General features: G+C 58.1%; 1 protein-coding gene across 3 annotated transcripts in view; it reads left to right on the forward strand.

Moving 5' to 3' along the window:
- The window catches only part of RNF43 (ring finger protein 43), a 92,389-nt gene extending 72,944 nt beyond the window's left edge, over positions 1 to 19,445 (forward strand). For all 3 annotated transcript variants that reach the window (XM_038759824.1, XM_038759825.1, XM_038759823.1), the window contains 8 exons: positions 9,601 to 9,723; positions 14,428 to 14,502; positions 14,691 to 14,822; positions 15,268 to 15,369; positions 15,645 to 15,809; positions 16,439 to 16,541; positions 16,863 to 18,152; positions 18,509 to 19,445. In XM_038759824.1, coding sequence (XP_038615752.1) covers positions 9,601 to 9,723; positions 14,428 to 14,502; positions 14,691 to 14,822; positions 15,268 to 15,369; positions 15,645 to 15,809; positions 16,439 to 16,541; positions 16,863 to 18,152; positions 18,509 to 18,552 — 2,034 coding nt within the window. In that variant the 3' untranslated portion in view covers positions 18,553 to 19,445. The remainder of the gene's footprint in view (positions 1 to 9,600; positions 9,724 to 14,427; positions 14,503 to 14,690; positions 14,823 to 15,267; positions 15,370 to 15,644; positions 15,810 to 16,438; positions 16,542 to 16,862; positions 18,153 to 18,508) is intronic.
- The last annotated feature ends 210 nt before the right edge of the window (positions 19,446 to 19,655 follow it).

A 19,655-nucleotide genomic window follows, 5' to 3' on the forward strand; every position in this document is an offset into this window, starting at 1 on the left:
CTTTTAGACTGTAAGCCCACTGTTGGGTAGGGACTGTCTCTATATGTTGCCAATTTGTACTTCCCAAGCGCTTAGTACAGTGCTCTGCACATAGTAAGCGCTCAATAAATACGATTGATGATAGACATATTCCCTACCCACAACAAGCTTACAGCTTAGAGGGGGAGACAGGCATTAGTCTAAATAAGTGAATTACAGCTACGGACATAAGTGCCGTACATAATAGCCCCACTGTGCTATGAGGAGTGCTTGATGGCGGGCGCCAGCCTCATGGGAGTGACGGGAATGGAAGAGCGGAGCCATAAAGGAGCAAGGTGTCTTCCCACCATGCGGTGCCAGACCCGGCCAGATACAGCTCGTTAAGAGCGGAAGCCCAATTAAATGCCAAATTTTAGTGAGGTGAACTTTGCGCCCGAGAGCCCGCCCTCAGCTAACCCTTCCAAGGGCAGTGCCCTGGCCGGGGTAAGGGGGAAGAGTCATGAGGGGAGGAGTGTTTTAGACTGTGAGCCCACTGTTGGGTAGGGACTGTCTCTATATGTTGCCAACTTGTACTTCCCAAGCGCTTAGTACAGTGCTCTGCACACAGTAAGCGCTCAATAAATACGATTGATTGATTGATTGATTGAGGAGTGGCTGTGGGGGACAACCAGCCTGGGATTTCAACCCCGAGGAGGAAGACGGGCTCTTCTCTGGCGATCAGAGCCAGGCTGTGGCGGCCCCATGGCCCCGGGGATTAGCTGAGTCCTGAGTTCGTCTCCGGACAGAGAGGCCTAAATATCAAGCGCTTAGTACAGTGCTCTGCACACAGTAAGCGCTCAAGAGATTGAATGAATGAATGAATGATTGATTGATTGATCCAAGATAATCGGAACACAGTCCCTGCTCACATGGGGCTCGTGTGGGACAGAGACTGTGTCTGAGCTGATTGTAGTATATCGATCCCAGTGCTCAGCACAGTACATGGCATATACAGAGTGCTTAACGAATACCAGAGTTGTCATTATCAGAATTTTCTAGGACCAACTCCAGTCCTGGCTCGGAGGGCCACCTGATCGGGAGCTGGGCCTTCTCTGAGCAACCGCACTGTGGATACGGAAAGCTGGGCCCGGCTTTTCCTGAAAGGTCTAAGGCCGGAAGACCTCCAACTGCACCCTCTTTTCCTTTTTCATGGTATTTGTGAAGTGCTTTCTATGTGCCAGGCACCGTACTAAGCGCTGGGGTAGGTACGAGATAAATCAGGTTGGACACAGTCCCTGTCCCACATCAACGTCAGTGGTATTTATTGAGCGCTTACCGAGCCCTGTACTAAGCGCTTGGAAGGGTATAATTCAGAGTTGGTGGACACATTCCCGGCTAATAGCGTATTTACAGTCTAGAGGAACGGGCTGCCAACAAGAGGGCCCGTTGGTCAACCTGGGGAGTTGCTGGTCTCAGGCCCTGCCCCCAAAAGTGCTCAGGTCAGTCAATCAATTAATCAATTGTATTTATTGACACTACTGTCTGCAGAGCACTGTATTAATAAGCACTTGGGAGGGTTCAATATGAAGGAGCTGGTCGACCTGCTCACAAGGAATTTACAGACTAGGTCCTCCTACCTGGGAAGTTCCTTTGGCCTGGAGACTGAGGCAGAATCAAGATAATTGGGCCCCCTTCCCGCTCAGGGGGCTGCACATTTAGGGAGCATGGAAAAAGGGGGCTTCTGCACTGGGACAGAGTAGGGGGGTGGTCTTTCTCCAGATGAAGGAGCCAAGGTGAGGGCGGGCCGAGGGAAGGAGACCGTTGGAGGTGGTGGCCGGGAGATGGTGGCTGACGGGAAGCTCAGGGAGGAGCCAGGAACCAGGAGTGGCAGCTCCAATAATCGATCAATCAATCAGTGGTATTTATTGAGCACTTACTATGTGCAGAGCACTGTTCTGGGCACTTGGGAGAGTACAGCCCAACAGGATTAGCCACGGGTTTGTCGTCATCATCGAAGTTGGACTGTGTCCAACCTGATTTGCTTGTACCCACCCCAGCACTTAATACAGTGCCTGGCACACAGTAAGCGCTTAACAAATACCACAGTTATTATTACTGTTATCGTCGGTGGCATTTATTGAGCACTTACGGTGTGCAGAGCACTGTTCTGAGTGCTTGGGAGAGTACAATTACAGCAGAGCTGGCAGACACGTTCCCTGCCCAGAACGAGCTTACCAGCGGGTTTTCTCCGACTGTAAGAGCCTTGAAGGCAGGGACTGAGGGGGTCAGGGGTCAAGAGAGAGGGCGGTCACCCCAAATGGAGGGTGAAATTAATTAATTCATTCAGTTGTATTTATTGAGCGCTTACTGTGTGCAGAACACTGGACTAAGCGCTTGGGAAGTCCAAGTTGGCAACATAGAGAGACGGTCCCTACCCAACAGCAGGCTCACAGTCTAGGAGGGGGAGACAGTGAACAAAACATAGTAACAAAATAAAATAGAATAAATATGTACAAATAAAATAAATTCATTCATTCAATTGTATTTATTGAGCACTTACTGTGTGCAGAGCACTGGACTAAGTGCTTGGGAAGTACAAGTTGGCAACATAGAGAGATGGTCCCTACCCAACAGCGGGCTCACAGTCTAGGAGGGGGAGACAGTGAACAAAACATATTAACAAAATGAAATAGAATAAATATGTACAAATAAAATAAATTCATTCATTCAATTGTATTTATTGAGCACTTACTGTGTGCAGAGCACTGGACTAAGCGCTTGGGAAGTACAAGTAGGCAACATATAGAGACGGTCCCTACCCAACAACAGGCTCACAGTCTAGGAGGGGGAGACAGTGAACAAAACATATTAACAAAATGAAATAGAATAAATATGTACAAATAAAATAAATTCATTCATTCAATTGTATTTATTGAGCACTTACTGTGTGCAGAGCAGAAATGTGGCTGAGTGGGTAGAGCCCGGGCCTGGGAGTAAGAAGGACCTGGGTTCTGATCCCGGTCACCTGCTGGGTGACCTTGGGCAAGTCACTTCACTTCTCAGGGCCTCACTTACCTCATCTGTAAAATGGGGATTAAAACTGTGTCGGTTGTTACAGTGTACTCTCCCAAGCGCTTAGAACAGTGCTTTACACACAGTAAGCACTCAGTAAATATGACTCATTGAATGACTGTGAACGCCATGTGGGACAGGGACTGTGTCCAACCTGATTAGCTTATATCTACCCCAGCGCTTAGTACAGTGCACCTAAAAAATGCCATTTAAAAAAAGTGGAGCAGTAGAGCTGTTTCCAATCTGAAGCGAGATCGTAGATAATAATAATAATAATACTGGCATTTATTAAGCGCTTACTATGAGCCCACTGTTGGGTAGGGACTGTCTCTATATGTTGCCAATTTGTACTTCCCAAGCGCTTAGTACAGTGCTCTGCACATAGTAAGCGCTCAATAAATACAATTGATGATGATGATGATGATGTGCAAAGCACTGTTCTGAGCACTGGGGAGGTTACAAGGTTGTCCCACATGGGGCTCACAGTCTTAATCCCCATTTTCCAGATGAGGTCACTGAGGCCCAGAGAAGTGAAGTGACTTGCCCAAAGTCACCCAGCTGACAATTGGTGGAGTCGGAATTTGAACCCATGACCTCGGACTCCAAAGCCCGGGCTCTTTTACACTGAGCCACGCTGTAGATGACCCAGCTGAGGGCCACCACGCCAGCCTGGATGTAGAGGGCGGAGAGGTGGAGCCATCCTGCCTTGGGCTTTGGGGGAGGAAGGAGAAAAAGAAAGGGATTTTGGAGCAGCCCCGGGGCTGGGAGGAGGAGGCTTTGGGTCTCAAAATCATCATCATCATCATCAATCGTATTTATTGAGCGCTTACTATGTGCAGAGCACTGTACTAAGTGCTTGGGAAGTACAAATTGGCAACATATAGAAACAGTCCCTACCCAACAGTGGGCTCACAGTCTAAAAATGCCCTCAGAGAGGGGCAGCAGAGCGGAGAGAGCTGACCGCTCTCTGACTGGAAAGAGCCCCGGTTTTGGAGTCAGGGGTCATGGGTTTAAATCCCGGCTCCGCCACTTGTCAGCTGTGTGACTTTGGGCAAGTCACTTCGCTTCTCTGGGCCTCAGTTGCCTCGTCTGGAAAATGGGGATTAAGACTGACCCCACCATGGGACCACCTGATCACCTTGTAACCTCCCCAGGGCTTGGAATGGTGCTTTGCACATAGTGGGTGCTTAATAAATGCCATCGTTATTATTATTACATATCTATTCTATTTATTTTATTTTGTTAGTATGTTTGGTTTTGTTCTCTGTCTCCCCCTTTCAGACTGTGAGCCCACTGTTGGGTAGGGACTGTCTCTATATGTTGCCAATTTGTACTTTCCAAGCGCTTAGTACAGTGCTCTGCACATAGTAAGCGCTCAATAAATACGATTGATGATGATTGACGATGATGATGACTGCTTGGCTTTCCATCCCCGATTACAGCTACCGTCTATCGCTCAGCCCTGTGTCTGGGTCGGGGTGCTCTGTTGTGGCTGTGGTTAGGCTAGCCGATGAGATTAAAGGGGAGCAGACCCTACTCTCCCCCCATCCCACCTCGCAGGGACGCTGGCGGTTGTACTACTACTAATAATCGTGTTATTTGTTAAGCGCTTATTATGCTCCAATCAATCAATCAATCAATCGTAGTTATTGAGCGCTTACTGTGTGCAGAGCACTGGACTAAGCGCTTGGGAAGTCCAAGTTGGCAACATCTAGAGACAGTCCCTACCCAACAGCGGGCTCATGGTCTAAAAGGGGGAGATAGAGAACAAAACCAAACATACTAACAAAATAAAATAAATAGAATAGATATGTATAAATAAATAAATAAATAAATAAATAGAGTAATAAATATGTACAAACATATATACATATATACAGGTGCTGTGGGGAAGGGAAGGAGGTAAGATGGGGGGGATGGAGAGGGGGACGAGGGGGAGAGGAAGGAAGGGGATCAATCAATCAATCAATCAATCGTAGTTATTGAGCGCTTACTGTGTGCAGAGCACTGGACTAAGCGCTTGGGAAGTACAGGTTGGCAACATCTAGAGACAGTCCCTACCCAACAGCGGGCTCACGGTCTAAAAGGGGGAGACAGAGAACAAAACCAAACATACTAACAAAATAAAATAAATAATAATAATAATAATAATGGCATTTATTAAGCGCTTACTATGTGCCAAGCACTGTTCTAAGCGCTGGGTAGAGACAAGGTTGTCCCACGTGGGGCTCACAGTCTTCATCCCCATTTTACAGAGGAGGGAACTGAGGCCCAGAGAAGTGAAGCGACTTGCCCAAAGTCGCACAGCTGACCAGTGGCGGTGTCGGGATTTGAACCCACGACCTCTGACTCCAAAGCCCGGGCTCTTTCCACGGAGCCAATAAATAAATGAATAGAGTAATAAAGATGTACAAACATATATACAGGTGCTGTGGGGAAGAGAAGGAGGTAAGATGGGGGGGTGGGGAGGGGACGAGGGGGAGAGGAAGGAAGGGGCTCAGTGTGGGAAGGCCTCCTGGAGGAGGTGAGCTCTCAGTAGGGCCTTGAAGGGAGGAAGAGAGCTAGCTTGGCGGATTGGCAGAGGGAGGGCATTCCAGGCCAGGGGGATAATAATAATAATAACGATGGCATTTATTAAGCACTTACTATGTGCAAAGCACTGTTCTGAGCGCTGGGGGGATACAAGGTGATCAGGTTGTCCCACGTGGGGCTCACAGTCTTAATCCCCATTTTACAGATGAGGGAACTGAGGCCCAGAGAAGTGAAGTGACTTGCCCAAAGTCACACAGCTGACAAGTGGCGGAGCCGGGATTTGAACCCATGACCTCTGACTCCAAAGCCTGGGCTCTTTCCACTGAGCCATGCTGCTTCTCTGTACTAAGCGCTGTGGTGACGACTTGACACCCATTCACATGTTTTGTTTTGTTGTGTCTCCCCCTTCTAGACTGTGAGCCCGTTGTTGGGTAGGGACCGTCTCTATATGTTACCAACTTGTACTTCCCAAGCGCTTAGTACATTGCTCTGCACACAGTAAGCGCTCAATAAATACGATTGAATGAATGAATGAATGGGATAAATACAAGCTAATTGGAGTCGACACAGTCCCTGTCCCACATGGGGCTCACTGTCTCAATCCCCATTTTCCAGATGAGGTAACTGGGGCCCAGAGAAGTGAAGCGACTTACCCAAGGTCAGACAGCAGACAAGTGGAGGAGCCAGGATTAGAACCCAGGGCCTTCTGTCTCCCAGACTCATGCTCTATACAGTAGACTACACTGCTTCTGAAAGCTCTGTTCCCCGCCAACCACCCCACAAGCTCCATGAACTCAGGCACACCCGCCCCCACCCCGGCTCAGTTAATAATAATAACAATGATGGTATTTGTTAAGCGCTTACTATGTGCAAAGCACTGTTCTAAGCGCTGGGGAGGTTACAAGGTGATCAGGTTGTCCCACGGGGGGCTCACAGTCTTCATCCCCAGTTTACAGATGAGGGAACTGAGGCCCAGAGAAGTTAAGCGACTTGCCCAAAGTCACACAGCTGACAAGTGGCGGAGCCGGGATTTGAACCCATGACCTCTGACTCCAAAGCCCGTGCTCTTTCCACTGAGCCATGCTGCTTCTGGGCAACCCAACCTCTGTCCTTTACGCCAAGTGATCGCTCGGCTTAATTGGCCTCCCGTCTCCAGCTTAACTGCCCTGCTTCTCATCGGGCATTTTTATTTCCTGCCATGCCGCCACCTCCCCTTCTGTCCCCAGTGATGCTCCTGGAGCCCACTTCAGCCCCAGGATAATGTTGGCTGAGCAGAGATTTTTCTCTTAATAATAGTAATAATAATGGCATTTATTAAGCACTTACTATGTGCAAAGCACTGTTCTAAGCTCTGGGGAGGTTACAAGGTGATCGGGTTGTCCCACGGGGGGCTCACAGTCTTCATCCCCATTTTACAGATGAGGTAACTGAGGCCCAGAGAAGTCAAGGGACTCGCCCAAAGTCACACAGCTGACAATTGGTGGAGCTGGGATTTGAACCCATGACTTCTGACTCCAAAGCCCGGGCTCTTTCCACTGAGCCATGCTGCTTCTCAACCTTTGGCAGCCTTGCACAACCTTGGGCAAATCACTTAACTTTCCTGGGCCTCAGTTCCCTCATCTGTAAAATGGGGATGAAGACTGTGAGCCCCATGTGGGACAGGAGGGTCAGTTTCATCAACTGTACAAAGGTAATTAAATCCCACTCCCTCCTACTTAGACTGTGAGCCTCAAGTGGTACAGGGACTGTGCCATGGCTTAGTGGAAAGAGCAGGGGCTTGAGAGTTAGAGGTGGTGGGTTCCAATCCCGGCTCCGCCACTGATCGGCTGTGTGACTTTGGGCAAGTCACTTGACTTCTCTGGGCCTCAGTTACCTCATCTGTAAAATGAGGATTAAGACCGTGAGCCCCAGGTGGGACAACCTCATTATCTTGTATCTACGTCAGTGCTTAGAACAGTGCTCGGCGCGTAGTAAGCGCTTAATGAATACCATAGTTATGATTATTATTATTATTTACCCCAGCGCTTAGAACAGTGCTTGACACATAGTAAGCACTTAACAAATACCATAAAATGAACAAACCTGGGTTCCTTCTGGGGAGATTCCAGCGGGGAGGGCCGGTCCTTCGCTCTAGGTGTCAGGTGCTCCATCAGCCTCCTGAGCGGCCCAGACTTAGTTACCCTGAACTGTCGTGGGCAGGGAATGTGCCTACCTACTCTCTTATACTTTACTCTCCCAAGCGCTTAGTACAGTGCACTTACGCAGTAAGCGCTCAATAAATTCAACTGATTGAGTGAGCCCAGTTTAGAACTCCCACTTCCTCCTGTCTAATTCAAGGCCCTCCTCCCAGGGTCTTTCCTTCAGTCAATCAAGCAACTGTATTTATTGAGCATTTGTTATGTACAGAGCACTGTACTAAGCGCTTGGGGGAGTACAGTGCACTGAATTAGCAGACATGTCCCTGCCCATAATGAGTTTAAAGCTTAGAGGGGGAGACAGACATTAATATAAATGGATAATCTGTCATACGTAATTTAAAGATGCCACAAAAGAGCTGTGGAGTTGAGGGTGGGGTGAATATCAGATGCCCAAAGGTCAACAGATTCGAGTGCATAGACGACCCGGAAGGGAGAGTGAGCCAGGCAAAAGAGGGCTTAATTGGGGAAAGCCTCCTTGAGGCCCTTGTCAATCAACCAGAGATATTTATTAAGTGCTGACAGTGTACAGAGCACTGTACTAAATGCTCAGGAGAGTGCAATATAACAATTTAACAGACACAGTTCCTGCCCACAGTGAGCTTTCCACCTTCCCAAGGCCGTGCGTATGAACCGACCGAGCTCATGGACGAAGTTCACCAAAAGAACTCACCAAGCGAGTGCTGACAGTGTACAGAGCACTGTACTAAATGCTCAGGAGAGTGCAATATAACAATTTAACAGGCACAGTCCCTGCCCACAGTGAGCTTTCCACCTTCCCAAGGCCTTGCGTATGAACCAACTGAGCTCACGGACGGAGTTCACCAAAAGAACTCACCGAGCGAGCGCCTCCCGCCTGACTCAGACCAGCCCCAGCCTCCTTCCCAACCATCTCAATCTCCATCCCTGATTTCCTCCCTCTCTGTATCCGGGGAGCGGGATTTCAGTCCCCGGCGGTCTCCGATCCCCTTTTCCTCTCCCAGGCGGAGGCTCTCTCCCCATCAGCAGCAGCAGCGTCGAGTGGCGAGAGGCTTCCCCAGCCTCCCTGCCTCCCCACAGGGCTACTGCCTCGCCACACTCAGAGCTCCAGTTGGCATCCTTGGGCCTCGGGGAGCCGGTACCCTCCCCACTTTTCCACTTAGCCACCGAGGAGACAGTGCTCCTCCTGGAATCAGGGCCCCCGCTTCCTGCAGAGGCTGCTTCCCTTTGGCACTGGAAGCGATACAGCCGGGAGGCGAGGCGGAGGTCAGAGAACCAGAAGTCATGGAGGCAGAGGTCAGAGAATCAGAAGTCAGGGAGGCAGAGATCAGATGGATCAGAGGCAGAAATTGGGGGCCCGGGGGCAGACAGGTCAGAGAGGTAGAGGTTGAGGAAGCATGGAAAAAATGCCGAGAGGTCAGGGCTTCCTCAGTGCTGCCCAGTGGTCTCTGGAGGCCAGAGGGAGAGCAGGAAGAGGAACCCCTCCAAATGTGTGTTTGGCCTCCACTGAGCCTTCTCGGTTGCTGCTCCACTGGACCAGCCTCCAGCCTCCAGCCCAGAATTCTCCAGATGTTGAGGATTTGCTTTGCAATTAATGCTTTGGCTGGCATCCTCTTTACCCATCTTCTCTCACTCATCTCCAGCCACCCTCCAGACCTGCCCCCCTTCTTTCTCCATCCTGCATATGTGGGGAATTCCTTTCCTCCTCCTTATCGTCAGGTTCGAGGCAGCAGGGCTCTGGGAAGTGGACACGGGTCTCTGTGGGCACCCAAGGGTCTGGTACCCACATGGCCGAGTCAGGGATTCTGTCCCGCGGGCCTCCCTGGACCTCTTTCTGACTGTCTGCCCGTCTGCCTGCCCACAGTCCCACCCGCTGTACCTGTGCAATGCCAGCGACGACGACCACCTGGAACCGGGATTCGTCAGCATCGTGAAGCTGGAGAGCCCCCGCCGTGCCCCCCGTCCCTGCCTGTCATTGGCCAGCAAGGTGCGTGGCCTTCAGAGGGTGGGGGCCTCGGGGACCCCCGGAGGTCTGGGACTAGGGGTCCACGCCGCTCCCTGACCCGTGGGATGCCCGGGCAGGTGGAGGGGTGGGCCCCCCCATGAAAGGGGTCTGCTTCCCCCTTGGCCTTTCTGGGTCTCTGAGTGTTGGGTGGGAGCGGGGGGCATGTGGAGGGCAGACCCAATCCCGGCTGAGCGTCCCAGAGGTCTCAAGAGCCAGCAGGGACACAGGGCCAGAGAAGACGGGTGGGAGCGGAGGCTTCTGGATGGCTCAGTCAGCCGGCAGGACCTCTTGAGGGACAGACTTCCCTCTCGGACTGCGACCTCATGGCTCCCCCCTCGCTGCCCTTCCAAGGTCAGCTTTCCCGGCTGCGGCTGCGGTTTGGAAGCCTGGGGGCTGGAATGTTTTCCTCTGAGTCAGACTGAATGGCAACCCGCTTGTGAGCCAAGCTGGCCAGGGAGCCTCTGTCCCGCTTCCCCTCTGGGGCTGGGCACTGGAGGCTGCTGATGGGGTGAGGGGTGGGCGGGCCTCCGGGGCTCCACTGAGCCTCCCCCCACTGCCAGGTAGGGAGGAGGCCGGGGGCACGGCTGCGAGACGCTTTGCCGGGGTTTCCTGAGCCTCAGAGCTAGCCACCGACCACAGACGGGGCTCACCATCCCTCTCAGGCCCCTGGGGCCAGGGGCCCACATTGGTGAGGCAGGGGGCAGGTAGTCCTCAGGGAGGGACAGGCCCAGGGGCCCAGGCTCCTCACCAGCAGCAGTTGGGCAGAGACTGGGTCGGGAGCCTGGCCCCAGCAGGAAGTGGGCAGCGGTTCAGAGGCCGGAGCAGATTGTTCAGGTCGGACATTCAAACTTGCCTGCTGCCTGGTTTCTTTCAGGCTCTGGACTCTTTGAGTGGCAGGTGCTCTGGAGCCCCGCCCCCTCCTTCCCTGGCCTCTGGCAGGGCCACTTGGAACAGCAAGACACACCGTCCCCTCAGTGACCCTGGGAACACCAGGCCAGCCCCGGGGTTGGGGGGCGGGCAGTAGAGAGGGCAACTCCCTGGCCTTAGGCTGGGAGGGGCACCCAGAATTGGAGGGGAAGGGCAGGGTGGTCTCCCAGAGTTGAGGGACCGGGGCAGGGCGTCCCTCTGGCTTCAGTGAGGGAGAAGATGGCTTTGTGCCTCCAGGGAGGTGAGGCAGGATTGGAACCTGTGCTCTGGTGTCCAGGGCCCCTGGGAGCTCAGGTAACCTGCCCACACCAGGCTGCTCCTCCATTTCGGAGCCAGCCTGATGAGAACCGCCCCAGCATTGGCTTTTCAGGGGGGTCCTCCTGCTCCTGTGCCCGGGAGGGCATCTGACCGTTTGGAAGGCCGAGGGGCCCAAAGGCAGGCCCTGTGCTTGGCACCCTTTGGGCCCCTACTGCTTCACGATGGCTGTTTTCCTAGAACCCCAGCTAGGAGAATCCACTACCTGAAAGGCCTGTTTGTGTAGGCCTGTTGGCAAGCTCTCGGGGGCTCTCTTTGATCATTTTTTTACTACTTGGTAATTATGGGCTGTAATGGGTTGGGGCATTTTGAACGTTGCAGTAATTGCTCTCTTCTGTCCTTTCCCCGCTCTTCAAAGAGAGGGGTGTGGAGAGAGCAGGATAGACTTTGCCCCCTGTTCCTGGCCCTGGCCCTCTGCCCACAGTGGCCAGTGTCAGGGCCCAAGGAGCCCCTCACGTGGGAGGCCGGGGCAGATTCCCAGGGCCGAGAGTAGGGGCAAAACCCGGGCATTGGGCACCCAGGATGTGGGCGCCCGGCGCCCTACCACCTGGCGTCCTTCATGCCACGGAGAGCCCCGGGCCAGCTTCCAGGGCTCCCTGGGGCCTTTCTGCCTGGCCCCCCGACCCAAACCCCAGCCCGGGGTCCTGACAGGCCGCTGGATCCCAGCCCAATCCTCCGGTCTCAGGCGGATGGGCTGCTGGAGTGGCTGGGAGGGAGGCCAAGGAGTCTCCGTCCCAGGCCCGATGAGTGGACGAGGGGGCCGGAAGGGCCGGCTAATGGTTGCCCCCTGGCCTGAGGAGTTGAGGAGCAGGTAGATCGCAGGCGTTCTGGGGCCCAGCCAGGCCTGGCCCCCAACTTGGGAGCGTGGTGAAATCCTCTTGCCCAAGGGGGACTGCCGGTGTGCTCCTCCCTGTCCCTGTCCCCGTCTCCAGCCCCGTCCCCCAATCTCTGGCTCTCCCCTGCCCGAGGCGGGCGGGCGGGAGGGCTGCGAGGGGCCAGGTGGAGGGAAGCCTGGTGGAGCCAGCCTGGCAAGAGACCTGCCCGGACAGGCTCCCCGGGGCCAGGACGCAGAGATCAAAGAGCTGAGTGTGTGAGTAAGCCCCAGCCCCACACTCCGCTCGGCTCCGCTCCCCTTCCTGCTCCCCTTCCTGCCACCACCGGCTGCTGCTGCGCCCCCGTTAACTCTTTCCCAGCCACCTGCCCGGGACACCCCGTGCCCGCAGACCAGGGGAGCCCAGGGACGGGGCGGGCTTTGGGACTCGGGGACCCTTGGGCCACCCCTGCTAGGCCCCAGGACGGGCTTCGGACAGCAGAACAGGGGGCAGGTTGGCTGGAGGTTGTGGGGGCCCTGAGCCAAAAAGGCAGGAGGAAATTAGTCTGAGCCAGGGAGCTTCAGCCTGGCCGGGGCTGCTGCTCACGCCTCTGGGCACTGCTAGCCCCGCTGGTGGTCAGCAGGCTGCTCCTCTGAGCCTCTCCAGCCTGGGCCTCCCTGGGAGTCCACCTGGTTGAGATGTCTCTCTGTCTGTTTGCCTATGGGGGAAACTAGCTTCCCCTTGCTTCTCATGTGAGTGTGTCTGCACACGCGTGCGTGAATATGTTTGTGCACATGCACTTTGCCCCTACACTTCTCTACCTCCTGGAGCGCTGCCAGGCTCACCCGTGTTCTGTACCATGCCCGTCCTGGGGCAGCACCCCCGAGCTGCTCTCAGGCCACAGGCGGTGGGGTGGCACAGGAGACTGACTACCTTAAACCCTTTTGAACCGCAGCCAGGGAACGAGCTGGGGGTGGCCTGGCTCTGGCCTGCGGCTGGCAGGACTCCCGGACTAGACAGCCATGCGGCTGGTGGGGTGGGGGAGGGAGGAGGGTGGGGAGGGAGGGGGTGATGACCCCAGGTGGTTGGGGCGACCTTAAGGTGGACTGGATGATGAACCCTGGGGTAGGTTAGGGAAGGAGCAGCCCCACCCCTCTCCTCGCAGCCTTGGTGCCCTCGGGTGGGGAGAATCATCCCGGGTTATCCACAGCACTGACTGGGCTGGAGGGCTGCAATCTGGGTTCTTTTTTGGGCTCCCTTGGACCTAGGTCCTGCTCCAGTGCCCACAGGGGCATACCCGGAAGAGGGGCTCTCTCCCAGGAGCAGAGGGGGAACAGTGGGGGTCAGAGACCTGACCAGGCCTAGGAGTCTTTCCAGGCAATGGCCCTGAGTCTTCTCCCTGGGGCTGTGATCGGAAACTGGGCCAGGCCTAGGCTTTATTCTGGGCCCCCTGCCACCAGAGCCGCCCCCCCCCCCCCCCCTTGCTCCCAGGGTCAGGAGCACACTGAGGCAGAGTGAGGAGGCTCTCCTCTCCCATGGGCAGTGGGGGAGAGGGGCGTGAGGACTCCTGAGATGCAGAAAACAGTGGCCCCCTTCCTCCTGTGCTTAGAGACTTGAGGCAGGTGGGCCCTTGTGTGTGTGGGGGTGTGGGGGTGTGTGCCTGTGTGTGTGAGACCCTGCATGAGCGGGGTAGACTGGGGTGGATCCGGAGGAGCACGTAGTGCAATTATTAATCAATCAATCATATTTATTGAGCGCTTACTCTGTGCAGAGCACTGTATTAAGCTCTTGGGTGAGTACAGTATAACATTATACCGGACACATTCCCTGCCCACAACGAGCCTACAGTCTAAAGTACATCTGCTTCCACCTAGCCCGGAGGGAGTTCCCACCCCACCTCCCCTAGAACGAGGGCCGGGTTATGTTTAGGGTGGGCAGGATGATGTCCAGAGGGAGAGTGGAGGGCTGTGAGCTCAGGGGAAGCCCAGCTCTATCCAGCCTGAGTCTCTGTGGGTGGTTCTTGGTAGCCGGGGCCTGGGCTCAAGGGGCCCTTGTGCTTCTGGGACCAGGATTGAGTGTGGCTCCCGGGGCCAAATTGTGAGGGCCCAAGGGATTGATGGCTGGAGGGTGGAATTCCTCTCTGCCCTTCCCTCTGCACCCGCTTCCGGGCCCGTGGGCCCAGAGAGCCAGGGAGTGGGGACCGGGTCCGCGCTGCCAACTCCTGCCCGTGGAAGGGGCTCCGGACAAACGTGGCGAGGCCCGAGGCCGGGGGGCCGTGGGAGGGAGGCAGAGCGGTCGGAAGAGAGAAGCAGCGTGGCTTAGTGGAAAGAGCCCGGGCTCTGGAGTCAGAGGTCGTGGGTTCAAATCCCTGCTCCGCCATTAGTCAGCTGTGTGACTTTGGACAAGTCACTTCACTTCTCTGGGCCTTAGTTACCTCATCTGGAAAATGGGGATGAAGACTGTGAGCCCCCCGTGGGACAACCTGACCACCTTGTAACCTCCCCTGTGCTTAGAACAGTGCTTTGCACATAAGTGCTTAATAAATGCCATTATTATTATTATTATTATTATTAAGAGGAGCCATTCCAGCCCTGGCTAATGCACCTGGTCTGGCCCTGGCTGTGTCTCACAGGCCCGCATGGCGGGGGAGAGGGGAGCGAGCGCTGTTCTGTTTGACATCACGGAGGACCGAGCCGCCGCACAGCAGGTACCGAGGGGATGAGCGAGGCCCTCGGGCCGGGAGGGGCATGGCGGGGTGGGCTGGGGCAGGCCGGGGAACGGGGGTCGAGGACTCCTGGAGAGACGAGGGATGGATTGAGGTCAGAAAGAGAGCCCAGGAGGCTGGAGCGGGGGGCCGGGAAGATGAGGCTCCTCACCGGGTTCCGCCACCTGCAGCTGCAGCAGCCGTTGGGCCTGCGGTGGCCCGTGGTGCTCATCTGGGACAGGGACGCGGAGAAGCTCATGGAGTTCGTGTACAAGAACCGAAAGGCTCTCGTCAGGATCGAGCTGAAGGAGCTGTCCACCTGGGTGAGGGGGTGATGCCGCCCGCGGGGTAGCGGTGTCTGGTCCTTGGGAACCCCTCCTCCTGACCCCTGACCCCCGATGCCTGGGGTCCCCCTCCAGCCCAGCCGGAGGAAAAGACTAAGCAGTCACTGCTGGATCCAGGAGAACCCCCCGCCCCATCCCCGGGCTCCTGCCTAGGTAACCCGCCCCCCACCACCTTCCCACTCCTGCCGGTCCCTTTCCCTCATCCTCAGTGACGGCGAGGAGAACCAGGCCCCACGGCCTCCTCAAGGCCCTCTCTGTCTTGGGCGAGAGAGAGCGAGCGAGCGAGAGAGAAAGAGAGAGGTCTCCTGGGAACTCAGGGGCGGCCCCTTCCCCGACCCGGCTGGGAGACCTGGGAAAGACGGCTGCAAACAGGTCAGGCTTGGGATCCCTTTTCGCTCCGGGCCTGAGTCTTGTCTCCCGACAGCCCGACTACGACGTGTGGATCCTCCTCACGGTGCTGGGCACCGTCTTTGTCATCGTTCTGGCCTCCATCCTTCGCATCCGCTGCCGCTCCCACCGCCAGCCGGTGAGCTGGGCCCGGACTAAGACTGGGGGCAGGGGAACCGGGGGCCTCGCCTCCTCAAGGCTGCTCAGATCATCCTGCCTCAGATGAGCTTCCGTCTTGGGTCCACGCCCCAGACCCCCGGCCAGCGCGGCGGGGCCCAGCCGAGGCTCGGCGCGTCACAGGGAGTGGGGAATGGGCAGGCCGGGGATGGAGTTGGAGGAACCGGCCTCTTGGAGAGGAGACCCGGGAGGGCGGTGCCCTCTCTCCCCTCCTGAGCTGGCCCCTTCCACCTGCAGCAGGAGCCACTGCAGCGGCGGACGGCCTGGGCCGTGAGTCAGTTGGCCACACGCAGGTACCGGGCCGGCAGCCGGAGGCCTTGGCCAGATCGGTCCGACTCGGGGAGCAGCTGTAGCTCTGCCCCCAACTGTGCCATCTGCCTGGAAGAGTTTGCCGAAGGGCAGGTAGGACGGGGGGGAGGGAACGCGGGGTGGAGGTACGTGGGGGTGGGGTTCGGGCCCGGCTGCTCATCCCGGGGAAGAGAGGGGAGGGAGCGGCCCCTTCCTGGGAGGCCCCCCGGTTTGGTTGGCCAGGGTTTCCCTCCAGTCTGGGGCACTGCCGATCCACCCTGGTGATACGGGCTTGGCGATATGGGTTGGGGCTGGTGGTGGCCAGAGGCTGAGCCGGGAAAGCCCGCTAACCCTGACTTCCACCTCCTGCCCCTGCAGCAACTCCGCTCCCCCACCACCCCTCCTATCATCCCGCCCCTTCATCTCACTGTCTCATCCTGTCATTCCGTGGCACCCCCCATCCTGCCCCACCTCTCCGCCCCATCGTCCCACCCTGCCACCTCGCCGTTGCCCCCTGCCATACCGTCCCAATCTCCTGTCCCACCGTTGCCATCCTGCTCCACCATCCTGCCCCACCTCCCCACCCAGCCGCCATCCCATCCCGTGGTCCTGTCTCCCCCTGCCTTCCTGCTGTCCCACCCAGCCATCCCACCCCGCCATCCCACCACGCCGTCCCACCGAGCCATCCCACTGCATCACACCGAACCGCTCTGATCCTGCCCGAGACCCCTTGTCCCTTCCAGGAGTTGCGGGTCATTTCCTGTCTCCACGAGTTCCACCGCTCCTGCGTGGACCCTTGGCTGCACCAACACCAGACCTGCCCCCTCTGCATGTTCAATATTGTCGGTAGGTGCCGGGCCGGGGCCGGGGGGTTGGGGGAGGGACCCTCCTGAGGGGCCGGGGCCGGGCCTGGCGCTGCCTGGTGAGGGGTGGGGGGAAGAGTCACCGCCCTTGGGGTCGTCAGCGATCAATGGTTATAGATTCATTTATTCATTCATTCGATCATATAGATAATAATAATAATAATGATGGTATATGTTAAGCGGAGGGGAGGGCATGCAGGTCTGGATGAGGTTGAAGAGGCGGGTGCCGGGCGTCGGGGACGCGTGGCCCTCGGGTCCGGGGGTCTGGTGGAGCTGACCTCGGAGCCTCCTGCTCCTCTTCCAGAAGGAGACACGTTCTCCCCGCTGCCGGGGCCCCCGCGGGTGCATCAGGAGCCGGGACGGAGACTTCACCTCATCCGCCAGCACCCGGGCCACGCTCACTACCACCTCCCGGCCCCCTATCCGCCGGGCCGCTCCCGGGCTCTGCTCACTGAGCCCCCTCGGGCCGCCCCTTTCCTACCTTCCCGGGAGCCCGGGCGAGGAGCCGGGAGACCCAGACCAACTGGGGCCCTGAGGCCCGGGCACCACCGGGACGCTCCACAGCCGACCGCCCCAGCCCCCCGCCCCGTCCCACGCTGGGGACCCTGCTCCCCGCAGCCCCGAGGGTCGTGGCCCTCGCTCCCGGGCCTCCCGCCCCGCCAGGCCAGGTCGGATGGTGGTGGTGGTGGCGGCGGCGGCGGCGGCGGGGCGGGCAGCAGCTCGGGGGAGAGCTACCGCACGGGACGCAGCGGCTACCTGGCCGATGGGCCGGCCAGCGACTCCAGCTCGGGGCCCTGCCACGGCTCCTCCAGCGACTCAGTGGTCAACTGCACGGACGTCAGCCTGCAGGGCCTCCACGGCAGCAGCTCCACCTTCCGCAGCTCCCTGAGCAGTGACTACGACCCTCTGGTCTACTGCAGCCCAGAGGCCGCCGGTCCCCCTGAGGCCCCTCCCGGCCCCGGCTACCGGCCCCGCTCCCTGGACTCCGCGGCGCCCGGGCCCAAGAGCCGCATGGCCGGACACGTACACTACCACCGGCACCGGCACCGCCACTATGGGAAGCGGCTCCGGTGCCGGGGGCCGGAAGGCGGCCCGGAGCCCGGTTCTCCTCGGGCCCAGCCCCGAGCGGACCAGCCCGCCGCCTCCGGCCCCCCATCCCACCCCGGTCCGCACCCTTGCCCTCCGCGGCCCCGGGCCCTCACTGAGCCTTTTCCGGGCCTTACGGACTGCCCCCGCCCACCCCGGCCCCAGCAGAGGAGGCGACGGGGGTCCCCGGAACCCAGCCCACCCCCCCGCCCCCAGGACCTGACCTCCGGCTCCGCCTGCCGGGCCTGCCCACCCTGTGGCCAACCTTACCACTGGGCCCCGGAAACCCACTCGCTGCTTGCTGGGACACTGGGCCCGGACACCACGCCGCCTCCGGGCATCCTGGACCATGGTTACCCCAAGCCTCTGCCCGGTGGGCCACACCTGGCCCTCTGCCAGCCCCTGAAGCCCTGCCTGCTGGAGCACAGGCCTTCTACATGGTCCCTGGGCCCTGCGGTTGATGGGGCACACCCCTACCCTCTCTACCCGACGTGCCAGTTCCATCCCGGTGAGTCGCCGGTCCCCGCCGGCTGGTGTCCGAGGGCAGGGGGTCTGTGGGGGGGAAGTTGAGGGAGCCACAGGCGAGGCGGAGAGCGCCCGGCACCACTGCTGCCTCCTTGCTCTCGGGAGTGAGTCCGTCCCCTCCACTTGGGCTGAGGTGGCTGCGAGAGGGGTTGAGGTGGGTCCCCTGAAGGCTAGGGAACTGCTAAGGGGAAAGCGCCACCCGGCCCAGGCTTTCCCTCAGTGTCTCCTCCCTCCCTTCCTTTATATGCCTCCCTCCATGCATCCCTCCATCTCTCCCTTCCTCCACCCCTCCCTTTCTCCATCCATCCCACTCCTCCTTCTATCCCTCTGTCCTTCCAGGCTCCGAGGAGGAGATCGAAGAGCTGTGTGAGCAAGCGGTGTGAGGAAGGACCGACTCGCACATCCCAAACGAGCCTGGGAGCCCGCTCCCTTCAGGCCGAGGAAAAGAGGGTTTGGGGGCCTGGCCCCACCCCTGCTTGGCTGGCCATCCCGGATGTGGCCGGCCGTGGGCGGAGGCGGGCCGATCTCTCCTGCCCTGGTCGGGGTCCGGTCTTCGGCTGTGGGCCCGGGTGGCAGCAGCGGCTCAGGCGGGAGCGGGGGGTGCTGGCCCACCCGGGGCCGGGGCCAGTTTCTTTTGAGGAGAGAAACAGCCCGGAGGCACGTCAGGAGGATCCCAGGCTCCCGGGCCCCTACATTTAGACCCCGGCTTCTGGCCTCAACTGTGACAAACACGTGAAGCCACGGGGGCCCGAGGCAGAGCTCCTGAGCTCTAGACTTTCCCCCCGCCCCTCTCGGTAATGCCCGCAAGGCTGTCTGTGGATGGCAGGCCCTTGGCGGATGAGAGGCAAAGGGTTAGGCTGCTGCCCGCTTGGGACCCTCCCCTGGGGGCATTTCGGAGAGGGCCTCCTTACCTCTGAGATGCCCTCCCCAGCCCCCACAAAGCAATGGTCGTCGTGCCCCCTCCCCCATCCCTTGCCCCCCTCAGGGTGAATTTCTGCCTCTGCCCCACCCTAGAAGGGCCCCCATCCTGCGCCAGGAGGCATGAAAGTCATCACCAGTCCCAGGAAGGGGCCGGGGTAAAAGATTCTCCTTGGTCCCACCTCCACACCCCTCATCATCCCTGCCTCCACTTACAGGGCAGAGAGTGTGCGTATGTTAGGGGAGGGGAGGGCTCGTCTGGCCCACGGGGCCTGGAGACCATTCAATAGGAGACTAGGGAGGTCGGGGGTTGGTGGGCCCAGGATACATCTTGGCAAAGCAGGGTGGAGCGGGGCCAGAGGGGGACCGGGGCCAGAGGGGGACCGGTGGGATTGATCCCTTAGGGAGGAAGCGGAGCTCTCCTGACTGAACCAGGAGCCGCTCCAGGGCCTGTGAGCATGTCCTGGCTTCAGCCCTGCCCTTGTCTGCCATCTCCCCCTCTGAGATCTGGTCCCGGGGCCGGGATCAGGGTGGGGGAGAGGGCTGTCTCCTGCCCGCACCTGTGGGA

Source organism: Tachyglossus aculeatus, chromosome 17 (genome assembly GCF_015852505.1).
Source record: "Tachyglossus aculeatus isolate mTacAcu1 chromosome 17, mTacAcu1.pri, whole genome shotgun sequence".
Classification (NCBI taxonomy): domain Eukaryota; kingdom Metazoa; phylum Chordata; class Mammalia; order Monotremata; family Tachyglossidae; genus Tachyglossus; species Tachyglossus aculeatus.